The 14325-nt window shown below is 37.5% G+C and overlaps 1 protein-coding gene across 1 annotated transcript in view; it reads left to right on the forward strand.

The window, feature by feature from the left end:
• The first annotated feature begins 724 nt into the window (after positions 1 to 724).
• Positions 725 to 14325, forward strand: part of FGF10 (fibroblast growth factor 10) — an 85917-nt gene continuing 72316 nt past the window's right edge. Inside the window, exon 1 of the mRNA XM_003925876.3 lies at positions 725 to 1759. Within this exon, the coding sequence (XP_003925925.1) occupies positions 1432 to 1759 (328 nt within the window). The 5' untranslated portion in view covers positions 725 to 1431. The remainder of the gene's footprint in view (positions 1760 to 14325) is intronic.

Consider the following 14325-nt stretch of genomic DNA (forward strand, 5'->3'; position numbering starts at 1 on the left):
CCAAAGTGTGAACTTTTTACTTCAGCAACGGAAGCGAGAAATCAGTGATTCATTAAAGCGGAGACCTCCTTGGAAGCTGGCAGCAGAGGAGGAAAGGACGCTAATTATGTCTTCCTTTTCTGTGCTCGCTCCGACCAGTTTATAATCTGCTGCTCTGAAGGGTTTAAAATCCTCAGCATCTTCTGCTTTCTCCCAGCCCTCTCCTCTTCTGGGAGTGAGAAGGGGGGAAAAGTCAGCCAAGCACCAGGCTCCAGGTGGCTCTCAAGTACTTCACTGCCAAAAGAAATGGGTGTGGGGGGAGGAGATCCTAATGCTGGAAAACAAATGAGAAAGGGGCTCCCCAGAGGGGATTGGTTCAGGCTGAGAGACAGTAAAATTCGGAAAGCAGGAGGATACTGCGAGCACAGGACGCTTTAGCCGAGAATTAGCCAGGGTTGGGGGCGCAGGCGGAGGCTGCGGCTGCGACAGCCAAGCCTTGGAAGGGACCTGGCAGCCCCGAGCTGGGAGCAAAGGCACCGCTCTCTCCTCGCTCCCCTGCTCCCCCACCCCCTTCTCTGCCCCTTTCACCCTCCCTCTCCCTGGCGTTCCCAGCAGCCTAGGGTTTCAGATGTCCCACCGTAGTTTGACCCCCTCCCCCCTCTTCTCCACCCCTGCAAATGAGGTTTGACCAGCAGAGGCAGAGCCCACCTCTGGCTTAGAATCACTGACATTTCGACTCCAGGCTTCAACCTGTTTACAAGTGGACTCTCCAAAGGAAGGGGGTGGGGGATAGGTCCAAACAAAACACCAGCCGCCGTCCCCCAAAACAAAAAGTGACTTTCAAATCGGCAGGCACCACTAAAAAGAGAAAGGACGAGAGGGAAGAAAACAACGGCGACTGGGCAGCTGCCTCCAGTTCTGACAACTCCAAAGGGATACACTTTTAGAAGTGGCTCGCAGGCTGGGGCTCCGCAGAGAGAGACCAGAAGGTGCCAGCCGCAGAGGGGTGCAGATATCTCCCCCTGCCCCTCACCCCACCTCCCTTGGGTTTTGTTCACCGTGCTGTCATCTGTTTTTTCAGACCTTTTTGGCATCTAACATGAAGAAAGGAGTAAAGAAGAGAACAAAGTAACTCCTGGGGGAGCGAAGAGCGCTGGTGACCAACACCACGACCGTCACCACCAGCTCCTGCTGCTGCGGCCACCCACATCCACCGTTCACTGGGAGACTCCAGAGGCTCAGGCAGCGGATCCGAGAAAGGAACGAGGGGAGGCAGCCGGCTTTTCCGAGGAGTTATGGATGTTGGTGCATTCACTTCTGGCCAGATCCGCGCCCAGAGGGAGCTAACCAGCAGCCACCACCTCCAGCTCTCTCCTTGCTTTGCACCAGATCTTACCCTTCCAGTATGTTCCTTCTGATGCGACAATTTCCAGTGCCGAGAGTTTCAGTACAATGTGGAAATGGATACTGACACATTGTGCCTCAGCCTTTCCCCACCTGCCCGGCGGCTGCTGCTGCTGCTGCTTCTTGTTACTCTTCTTGGTGTCTTCCATTCCTGTCACCTGCCAAGCCCTTGGTCAGGACATGGTGTCACCAGAGGCCACCAACTCTTCTTCCTCCTCCTCCTCCTCTCCTTCCAGCGCGGGAAGGCATGTGCGGAGCTACAATCATCTTCAAGGAGATGTCCGCTGGAGAAAGCTGTTCTCTTTCACCAAGTACTTTCTCAAGATCGAGAAGAACGGGAAGGTCAGCGGGACCAAGAAAGAGAACTGCCCGTACAGTAAGTAACAAATGCGTGCTCCCTTCCTTCCAATTATCCACCCCCAGCCCACACGGGGGGGAAAAATCTGTTCCAGATGTGGCCAGCTAAATATTTACGTCCCCAACCCCTGTAAAATGATTAAGTGGAATACTTTCACACTAATTCACCCCCCTCCCGTGTATACATTGTGCTGCCGCATCCCCTCCCCTAAGTGCGCTCCCTCCACACCCCCCACCCCTTGCCGCCCTATCCACCCCTTCCCTCCAGCCTGTCACTAGCCGGACCACGCAGGGCGGCCAAGAGAGCTGCTGAAGTGCAAAGATGCCTCTTTCTCTCCACTGCCCTTCCCACCTCATCCAAAGAGCTCTTTTTCCTTCCTTCTGGAAATGGCTCAAGTAAACACATTTTTTTCCCCGTTTTCTCTTTCTTGTTAAGAGTTTTGGGGCAGGCTCCTCAAGCTGAAAATAATTATCCACTGTCAATTATAGGGGCTTTGTGGGAACTTTAAGGAAAAAAAGTCAATTCCACTCTCTCCCCACCCCCATCCCTTTACTCCACCACCTCTAGATATCAGCGAAAAGCATTTTTCTGGTTTTGATTTTTGTTTTGTTTTGTTTTGGGTCCCTTATTTTAGTTTGAGTGATTTCAGTCCATGAAGTGAGCTTTTCAGGCACCACCGCTGCTATTTGTCTTCTGCCTGCCTTCTCTCTTGGTAACATGATGCTCATGTCTGCACTGTCAATAGCCTATGCGCTGCTTTGTGGTGTCCTGTTGTACTGTTTCTTGTGAAACCTCTCATATTGCAGAGCCATACTACTACGACATTGTAAACATCTGGGACTGGATTCACACAGACCTCACACAAATTTCATTGTCATTCTTTTATTTTCAAAGTAAAAGTCATAAGTCTGTTTCCATGGCTATAGTTTATCCCACAGCGTGACGTTTCCTCCTCAGCACAAATTATGCCTGGGATCCCTAGATTTTGTTCTTGCCTTTGCCCTCTCTCTTTCCTTCTTTCTCTCTTTCCCTTGTTTCTTTCTTGCAGGGGTGTGGGCTGGTTGGGGTAGAGAAACCTAGAAGAGGAGAGGTGGATATTGTGTCTCTTCTTGAATCAACTGCAAAGCCAGATTACTCTGTTGACTTCCTTTCTCAGTTACTTTCAAGCGGTGAGACTTATTCATCCCCTATTGATTGTTATTTGAAAGGAACCCAAGGCTCTGTAATGGCACACTGAAGACAGTAGACAATGATGTTTAAACATCTTTAGTGACCATTTAGCATTATCTCAATGGTAAATTCGAAGTCACCTTTAACGGGGACTTATTGTGTTAGTCGTTCAGCAATTCTAAGCGTAGATTGTCAGCTAACTTTAATACATGAGTCACACATTTCAAGATTCCTTGGTTTAGAAAGTACCAGGTACAAATGGGAATGACAGTTGAACAGAATTTAGCATTTTATTTTTTAATACAAATTTACAGGAATTAAGATTTAGTTTTCTTCTGTGGGGATGCATACACATTCATCATTAACTTCTATTCCTCCTCAGCCACTACTTTTATTTACTAAAATTCACAATATGCTTACAACTAAATAAAAATATGCATAGAAATGTTTTTAAAGTGTTTCATTTTATGTTTCATACTAGAGATATTAACTATTCCATACCTGATTCATAGAAAGTAGCTGAAATCATGTTATAATGATGACAACTGTTTTTTCTTAAAAGTAATTTGTTACTTGAATTCACTGGATCCTATGTATAACCTTTAAGGTTTTTCAATTAAAAATTTTTAAATCTTCATTTACTTCTAACATAAAATGGTGTGGTCTCATTCAGTTAGGAGGATGGGAAAGAAGCTGTCCAAACACTGGGCTGGACAGAGTGAGCTGGGAATTAAAAAAAAAAAAAAAAAAAAAAAAATTCCCATGGACTGATTTCTTATTTTTCATGGAGAAAACTCAAGAGATATGATAAAATTACAGTGTTATCCTCGAGCAATCCCTTTTCTTCTTAAAAAATGTTTGTGCTATACTTTAAATGTCTTTATGATGTGACTTAAGGACAAATCTGCTCTGTTTTAGTTTACACAACTTAAATTGCTATTTTCTAGAATAATAATCATGTGTGATTAGCTGCACAGTAAAATGATTTCCACAGTACCCACTGAATTTCATCTTTACAATAGGAACTATTTGCATAGAAGGAAAATATACAATATATATTGTATAAAAGGGGTGTAGAAAAGTTCCATCCTAACTGTCCAAAATATACTAATATTTTATTTTCTATGTAATAAAATATATTAAGCATTTCTTATAATGACAAGCTAAATATCTTATATGGTAATACAATCTTAATCAATGGTTAAAAGCGAAAGGGGAAGGGTTCATTTCGCTAAATCTTGTCAAACTGTAAATAATTTAGGCTTTCCAAGAATATCTGTATCAAAACATAGCAAGTAAAAATAAGAGACTGAAAAAGGCTTAATTTCACATGTGGCCGGGTAATCTAAATGCTGCTACAATTTCCAGCTGGACTGATTCAGCTGAACTACATGGTATCATTAAGATATTGTATAAATGTTGCATAATAACATGTGAACAAACTTTTGTGATGCCTACAGGGTAGCCAGCTAGCCTGTCCACCAAATGGTAGCCTGTTAAATACTCGGATATCTGACCTCTGAAGAGTGTCAGTTCCTTTTCCAAAAACCACATTTCAGTAACATTTTCCTAAACAAGTTATTAATTATTCTCAATATACAAAACTGTTCTTTTGAGGTTTGCTTATTTGAAGGTTAATTTTTGTTGTTACTTTTGACCTTAGTATTATTGCTGCTAAAATACAGTTACAGCTTATCTAAGAGGTTATATGTTTTTGATGTCCTGGGTAATTAAACAACTGTTTTACTGGCGTTTTGCCAGCAGAATGCTAACAAAAGGGAAGTAAGACAATCACCCTTAAGTATTGCAAAATCATTTTTAACTTCTACTTCCAAAGCTAGTTCCCAGAAATTCGATGGTTCTAAAAATACCACATGTACTAAAGAAGCTCTTCTCTCTATGGGTATTATAATGTTTTTTGAGGGGGCTATACTTTTTGTTTGCTTCTTTGCCATGATATGAGAGTAGAATAAAGAGAGCAGAGATGAATCATTTTTCTCCTGCTAGAAGTCTGAGAAAGCTTGAATAATTTAGAATAGCTGTGGTGTATCTGTCACTAGATATGTGCAGGCTCATTTAGGTTTTGTTTTATCATTCTTTACATCTAGAGCTTTGCCCTTGAAACCTTACCACTTAGCTTTAGTTCTGACCTCTTAGGCTGGATACAGCTGTTAGGTATCCTTGCAACTGGGACCAGTTGACTTATTTCTGGATGTGAGGAAAACAGCTGTGGGCTTCTCCCATGGTTGTCATTTGTAGATAAGAGGGATCTATAGTGAAAGGAAAATGTATCCCTAAACATGAGACAACTAACGATAGATATTCCCAAAAGGGAAAGTCACAAAAAAAGGCACATAGGCCTTTCTGGGAAAGAAGTATGAGAGGCAATAGAGAAATCTGTGAGCTTCTTCCATGGTTGTCATTTGTAGATAAGAGGGATCTAGTGAATGGAAAATGTATCCCTAAACATGAGACAACTAAGGATAGACATTCCCAAAAGGGAAAGTCACAAAAAAAGGCACATAGGCCTTTCTGGGAAAGATGTATGGGAGGCAACAGAGAAATTAATATGTAATGAGTATGTAGTATATGCTTAATCTCTTTAAACACATACTTCATTTAATAATCATAATAGTCCTATAACTATCCAAACTAATTCTGAAAAAAGTAAATTGCCCAAGGTAATTCAACTAGAAATGGGCAGAACCAAGATTCAAGCCCCAACCTATTGGTTGTATCTCTCCTTATTTACTGTACCTGTCTGGTACTTCCAACATGGATATCAATTTATTCAAATTTGACACCCCAAATCTTTAAAAAGACAAATTATCCAAATCCTTACTTGTTCCTTGCTGTGAACACCAGCAATTCTTTAGAATTAAATTGGAACAGAAATAAAATGACAATTGAAGAAAAACAAATACATGAAATGTATCATTGCAGGTGACCACATGATATCAGACAAGATTAGTGTATTCTCTAGCTAAACTCTCTCTTTTGATACTGTTTGGGAATATAATTGTTTATAGAGACACATAAAATACACATACATCAATCTCACTTATGTTAACAGAGGTCATTAGGAATACATGAGTATTTAAGAAAAAAATCCATGAATGTCATTTTATATAGTAATTGTTTACAGCTGAGGGCCAAATGTTTAATTGTTCCCATGCGTAATAAAATAATTTGATTGTAAATACCTGTGAGAAATTGGACTGTGGCAGAAACATCTGATACATGACTCTAAAAAGGGTGACATCTTAGGGACTTAAGCTATATTAAGAAAACTTTAAAAGATACCTGCAAATCAAAAAGGTGCATTACCATATAAAATGACAGACTATTGTCTGGAATTAAAGGTTTGGACTACTACTTTTTAACCAGGACTAGAGCTTATTATAGGAAGCTAAATGAAGTGAGAAAAAATAATTGTTAAGGAAAATAGGAACTCAAAAATTATCTCCTAATAAAGACACAAGAGTTTTCTGGGAAGAAAAACTATAGACAATTTATGGCTTCCACTGGTGTCTTATTTCAGTTGTGGTTGTTTCTAGAATTTGGTTGCATAATTTATAACCGGCAGCATTTAATCATGAACATTGAGGATTTATGAAGATGGAAGGCACTGTATTTAATGTTTACATGACATTGTCCTGTTACCTTTACTGCATTTCTACCATATGGACCCTCCACTTTGATGGTTTTATCATAAATCTATTAAAAATGCACAATTCAAGAGAATTTCCTCTTCATAAACCTGATTGATAACAACCTATGAAGAGAAACTTAAGGAAACAGTTGTCAGGAATCACGTGCCTGTATTGGAGCATGAGAATTCAGACACCAAGTTCTAGGTCTTGGATATTTCAGTAAACTATTACCTAAAGGTGTGGATGATTCTTTAAAAGCAGGTGTTTTCAAAATGATGTTTAGGCACAGAATTTTAACAAAAGGAAAAGAAGTAGAAGAATTGTGTCTTATAGGATCAAATAAACTCCACTGTCTTCATAGTTTCTTCTACATTTATACTATCCAGTTTAGACTGAAAAACATTATTCCAGTGCATTTCTTCAGAATTTCAAGAACTTATAGTAGAACATGAATGAGGACTTTAAATTCCTATACAATTACTTTAATGTTCAGAAGCAAACCCCATTTATTATCCAAATGTCTAACTTTCCACAGGCCAAAATGTTAAAAAAAAAAAAAAAAGTTGACAGCTCATTTGAAATGGAACTAATGTTCCTCCCATTTATGAGCTGCCTATGAATAACTACATCTTTCCTAAGCCTTAAATGACTGTATGCTTATCTGACATTGTAGTACAAATAATATTTCTTTATTATGCTTCAGAAAGAAGAGTAATACATGTATATTAGTTCAAAGTGATTTTAATCTATCTTAACATTAATTCTGTGAACTCTGCAATGAAGAGTAATTCATATGACATTTTTAGTGTTACTGTTCCAACATTTGTCAACATTAATAGTTGATGTTTGCTTAATATAAGTAAAATATTAGAATTTTCCTTCCAGAAATTACAGATCTGTTTAATTTTACAGTAAGATGGGACATACAATTCATATTTATGTAATTTTAATACAGTTTTATCATAATCTAGACGTAATCAACTTCATTTTGTTCAAGTCATTTATGCAGAAGTTTTCATATATTTCATGGTATATTGCAATGATCTGAGATAATTTACATTTGACATTTGACCATGGGTGTTTATTACTTTGTTTGGCAGATTTAAAACATTTATTTTGTAATAGCCACTCTTTCTTTTCAGTGCGTGTTACCTTTATCTGTGCCAGTCAGTCAGTATACCAAAGAATAACATAGAAATGTGCCTTTAAAATTAGTGAAAGGAAATATATATGTATCTTGGGAAGCTACCAGTGACACTCTGATACTGAATTAATAAATACAAAATGTTGATGTTTTACAGAATCAGTTTAAAACCCAGTACTTGATTTGCATAGATTTTACATAAATAGAAAGTTTCAGGATATCTAAAAGGGAGCCAGGTCGCCCACAAAATAATGGACTTAAAGGCTCCCTTGCTTTTAAATCAGATCAGTTGTGTTATTTCTTTGAATGCTGTGTTCTAATTGGCACAATAAATCAAAGAAGACACTCAGAGTAGATTCCCATGTAAGGTGGACAACTGGACAGTGACTTTTTACTGCTGTTAACACGTGCATCCAATTACTATCTGATAGATTCATAGTGTTGGCAGTAAAGCATTGCCTTATTTTATAGTTCACCTAATAATTCTTCAACCCAAACCTGTCCACCTTTACCTATACACATTCTGTCAGTATGTTCATTATTAATGAGTAATTTTCAAAGTTTTGTCATGCTTCCTGCAACGAATTATGTCATTGAGCTATTAATGAATCATCTAATCCTAATAGAAGGCAAAGTATTAAGTTGATATACCCAAATTTCAAAGAATGGTCAACTAAACAAACCTAACAATTTCAATACAACTGGAATCCAATTATGAATAGGGTGGGTTAAATGCCATCTAATTCTGATTAGTGTGGGATTGCTGCAAGATTTAGAACTTTTTAAGGAAGGTATTTTTAATGTTTTTCTATAATTATTATTACTTAAGAGGACCTTGTGTTAACATGCTTTACTGATAAACAAACATGTTATTTCATCCTTAACCTTTTTTACTCCTGTGTCGAGGACAACTTGACATATTCATAGAGTCTTTACAATTCAAGGCTCATTGACTTCTTCCTAATAGTTTTGTTTTGAGTCAGTCTGTGACAACCCTACTTCTGAGGCATTGTAAATCCCTAATAGTTTATCATTTCTTCCTCATTCCATCATTTTCCCCTCCTTGGGTTTTTTGTTTGTTTTTTATTTCTTTTCTCTGGCTGCTGAACTGGCTCCATACTTTTCAGGCCAGGGAGTCATTCATTAGTATTACTTGGCACCCAAGGTAACATTCAGGGCCAGAGGCCCAGACGTTTTCAGATGCGTGTCATCTAAAACTGATAGTTTTATTTTAATTTTGCATAAAAATCTTCAATGGCGTAAATTCAATGTACTCCATCAGGACCATATCCTCATTTTGATTCTGCAGTAACTTCCTTCTTATCCCAGCATTTCAGGTCAATTTCTTTTAAGCTCTGCTGTAAGTGAAGTGGATAAACCACAGATAAGCAACCATCAGAGTGCTGATTATCCCATTACTTGATCATCATTCTGCATTTTTCCTCCAAGTTAAATTTTTGCTCCCAATAACCCTTCCTACTTTTCCTATTATTGTTTTTAAAATTTTTTGCATACACAACACTTACTAGTTACTTTGTCATTTTTCTTACATTTTTGCCTTTGTCTGGACTACCATAAAAGAAACAAAGTGAAGATGATTTTGGAGACAGGGTCTCACTCATGATCACCGCTCACTGAAGCCTCAACCTCCTGGCTCAAGTGATCCTCCCAAGCCGTTGGGACTGCAACCTCCTGGCTCAAGTGATCCTCCCAAGCCGTTGGGACTGCAGGCATGCACCACCCTGCCTGGATAATTTGCTAATTGTTTTTTGTTTGTTTGTTTATAGAGACAGTGTCTCACTATGTTGCTGAGGCTTGTCTCAGATTCCTGGGCTCAAGGGATCCTCCAGCCTCAGCCACCTGAAGTGCTGGGATTACAGGTGTGAGCCACCACACCCAGCCTGAACACTTATTTTTATTTTTTCCTATTTTAATCATTTATTTTAAAGAAGATGAATGCTGATTTGGAAGTCTTTGATATTCCCAACTTCCAGAATGTCACTTAAATTATCAAGCTTTTTAAGGTACCCCTATCAAATATATGCGGCTTTTAAAAATAAAGCCTAGGTTCTCAATAAAACTGTTTTTCAATCAGGAAACAATGTAAAATATTTATATATATATGTATGTAAGGTAAAACAAAAATAGAAATGCATATGCCTTTACTAGGAATTTTTGAAACACCAGCAGGAGTTAGAATCTGAAATAATTCCGTGTTTTCATATATGTCTTCTAAGAAATAATTTTTTGGCACTGAATGATAAATTATGTTTATCATGTGCAGAATCTGACTATTGGCATGCTCTTAAATTATCTGTTACTGTAATAATAATTAAAAAGCCAAGCTTGTTTTTGCAATTGTTTTCAAATTTTAAGTAACTTTATTGACAGAATTATTAAAAGAAGAATTAATATTCTGTAACATGGAGTAAATGGTAACATATGACACCAATTTGCATACTATTTATGATCTAAGGTAAGATACATTCATAATGGTATTCATAGCAGTCATTACCAGATTTGGGGCAGCATTTTGTGGGAACATCTCTGCAGAAGGATATGATTCCATAAATATGAGAGAAAAGTGCTAGTGATGTTAATCACATTATAGTATAAAAACTTGATAAACAAAAATAGTGTTTTAGAGCTCAAATATGCTGACGTCCAGGAAGCAAGAGAGATGGTAAAGATCACGTAATGAAACTTTTAGAAGCCAGAGGGAAAGCAGAAAAGGAGAAGAGGTCCTAGAGTGTTTAGACACATACTGCGAAAGGAGGAGAAGATGCTTTGTTGGAGTGATGAAGACAAGGGTTTTGAACTCCCAGGAAAGAGATCAAGCTAATGAGTAGCACTGCAAAAGGGCTGACATGACAAGAAAGGTGTGAGGGAAATATAACCCAAGCCCTGGCATTCAACTGGATGTTAAATTAACTGAAATGAGAACCTATGATCTAAGAGGAGTTCCACAGAAGTCATTGCAGCCAGGCTATCGAAGGAAGGAAAGCTAAGTCCCAGTTCCTGCTAAAGAGGTATGATAGAGTGATTAAAAGTATGGGCTTTGATTCAAAGTATTAAAAAATATAGCCCTGGAAAAAAAGCAGGCTTTGAAACCACAGACCTGTAGTCAAATAGTGGATAACTTCAGGCAAGTTGTCATTGGTAAAACAAGGATATTAACACTACCTCCCCTTTTTCCTACAAGGTAAAGATTAAATGAGACCATATATTCATTCATTGATTCATTCAACTGAAATTCGAGTGGTTGCTTTGTGTCAGATAGTGTGTGAGGCACTGAGTAAATGCGCTGTTGAAAACAGTTGGTCTTTCTGCTCTCACAGAGCTTACACTCTCCACAGATAGTGTTAAAAGCCAATTAAACCAAGAGATGATATGACAAAAAATTCAGGTGAGTGCTATCAATGAAAAAAGTATGATGTTTTAATAGAAAACAACTGGAAACTACTCCAAACAGCACTGTTAGAGAAGCCTTTTGAAGAGGTGAGAAGGGAACAGCAAAGGGAGGGTTTGGTGCCTCATTCAAGAAGCACAAAGAAGGCACACTGAGGCTGGACAGAAGTTTGAAAACATCTGAATTGACACACCCACACAGCTTAATGGTGCCTGGCATATAATAAGCCTTAATCAAAAGGATACTATATAAAGTAAAAGTAAATATGATGTTTTCTCTTATATCAGGGGAAAACATCAGGAAAGCAACAACTATATTATTTGATGAAGTGGGAATTAACAATGCTGGAATTGAGGAAAGAGGCAGGAAGGAGAAATATACCTGGCTCTTGTTTAAAAAGGAAAATATTAAAACTACCTGAAATTTGATTTGGAATTGCAATATTTATAATGTTCTGAAGTTTTGGGGAAAGAGTGGAGGCTTGATTCTTTAAGACATTGGTAGAAGAAACAGATCAAGTACTCCTAATCCAAAAATCTCATATCCAAAATGATCCAAAATCCAAAACTTTTTGAGTGCTGACATGATGCCACAAGTGGAAAATTCTAAACCTGCCCTCAAATGACAGATCACAGTCCAAACAAGGGACACAGTTTATTCAGCATCCCCAAGAGAAAAAAGACCCTCTCATCCCTCTTCAGCTGCTGTTGCTTAACAGCTGATACAGGTATTCTGGTGATACTACTTTGCTGCCTAGTTACCCCAAACACATTATTTTTTACTCTAATAGTGGTATGTCATGTTGTTTACTCTTAAGTACTTATGTTTGAATAAGTGTAAGAAAATTATTGCTTATCAGTAGCATTTAAATTCAGAGTCATGAATGATAGTGATACCAAACACCACAGATTATCTACATCAGTGGCTAAGATAGTGGCACCTTTGCTTTCTGATGGTTTAATGTATATGATCTTTGTTTCATGCATAAAATTATTTAAAATAATTTTTAAAAGTTATTTTCAGGCTGTATGTATATAAACCACAAATTAGTTTTGTGTTTAGACTTTGGTTCCCATCCCCAAGATATCATATTATGTATATGCAAATATTTCAAAATCTGAAAAAAATCCAAAATCTGAAACCCTTCTGGTCCCAAGCATTTCAGATAAAGGACATTCAATCTGTATTTGAAAACTGAAGGTAACTTGAGGAGCGAGCAAGGTGCTGAAAATAAGGAATAGAAGATGAATATTTTCAAGGACACAATCTGTAAAAGGCTAAAAGAAAGAAAGAAAAGAAGAGCAAAACCATAAAGATTTGATGATTATAGAATAGAAGGCAACAAAGAAAAGTAATTCTTAATTTTTAAGTATTTCAGAATAAATCTTTTATTTCAACTTATAGCTTTGAACGAAGATGATCACAGATACGTAGTTCTTAGTGAACTTGGTGGTTCTTCCTTGTTTCCCATCCTGTCACTGTGACCCTTTTCATCCTGTGACTGTGACCTTGTATCTGTAAAGCATTTGCAATCTAGAACTAGAAAGAGGAGCTCATCACAGGGAGTTGGAAGAGCATATAAGGCAGTTTATACTCAATGCTAAGAAACGGGGCAGAATTTGAGTAAACAGCAGTCTCTGAGGGAGGGATGCATGACATCAGAGGGTCACACTGAGGACAAGGGACTCCACCTAGACAGAGATAAAATGAGAGGAAGAAGAATATTCTAAAAGAAGGCACAGAAGTATGTGGGTGCGGAATGAAACATGAAGTTTTCAGGAAACCACAGGCAGGGAACAGAAAGTTTGCATGCAGGTAGGCATTTTCTGACAGACAAAGCAAAGTACAGTAGAAGATACTATAATGTGAGAGGGAAGTATGTAAATTTATCCTTATATTTGAGGATCTAAACTTTCTAGCAAAATATTACATTGACATGAATTATATTTAAACTCAGCCTTTGCTTTTTTTTTTCATTTTTACTTTTTGAAGTAAAAGAAAAAGCAGAAGAATATTTGAAACTAGTATTAGCTGTATTAAAATTGACAATATAAAGAGTAAATTGCAAGGAATTGTAGCTTAATCAAAAGAAAAAAGAATTAATTTTATACTAGGAACATAGAAAAGAAGCAGTTCTGCTCTTCACTAAAATGACATTACTGTTTGTATTTCCGATTTGCCAAATGAGCATTATTTTAATATTTAAAATACTCAGAACTTCAAAAGATCTTAATATGTATATTTCACTGTGAAGAGGTTTTGTAATTTCCAGCAAATTCCCAAAAGGCACACCCGAAGCATCAGTTTTTCTTGCTCTAGTTGTGGTTATTATTTTTGCCATTTGTATTCTAAATTGTCTTAGATTCACTTGGTTGAGATGATCAGAAAAAGAAACAAAGTACACTATTTTTTTTTTTTTTTGGTAAAAGAGTACATGTAAAATATCTTTTAAGCAAAGTAGGAGAAGCATACAGACAGTATATGTACATCTACACCCCCTACTGAGACCATGAGCTCTTGAGTCAGACTTCTTGGTGTAGAATCTGGGTTATTTATAAAACTTCATAGCTGTGTGATCTTGGCCAAGTTAATCCCTGGGTCTTGGACTTTGCATTTTTTAAGTTTAGATACTAATATCACCCATCACACCACTGTTGGAAGAATAAGTCATATATTTATAAACGAGATGATAAATGTAAAGTCATACTAAATATAGGACCTAACACCATTTAATGTTAGTTCTCATTACTCTTTTTTGCCATGACTACTTGTTACTAACTATTCCATTATGTGACAAGATCCCTAAATAATGAAATAACAAAAGATTAGGCAGATTAATGCTTTCATCAGTTGATTCTCAGAAAAAGTTTGTAATATGGGTAAGATAATCATTGTTACACCCATACTATGTTTAGATGAGAAAACGAGGCCTAAAAGTTATTGTGCCAGGCTGACATTATATAGTCAGCATAACTGAGGATTAAAATCAAGGCCAGTCTTAGCAACAGTGATCTTCTATCTTTGTTTGCCTGCGACAGTCCCAGTAAATGCCTCTTGTTCTGGCAGTTTATTATTAATACCTGTTCAGTCTCAGTGTAGTATCACAAGACCATCCTAGTCTTTGTCACTATGGTCTATATAAGGAACAAATCTACATAAGCTGGTTCCATCTCACATACTAGTACATTCCACTAAATCTCATGTTATG

The sequence above is a fragment of the Saimiri boliviensis genome, chromosome 1 (assembly GCF_048565385.1).
Source record: "Saimiri boliviensis isolate mSaiBol1 chromosome 1, mSaiBol1.pri, whole genome shotgun sequence".
Taxonomy (NCBI): Eukaryota; Metazoa; Chordata; class Mammalia; order Primates; family Cebidae; genus Saimiri; species Saimiri boliviensis.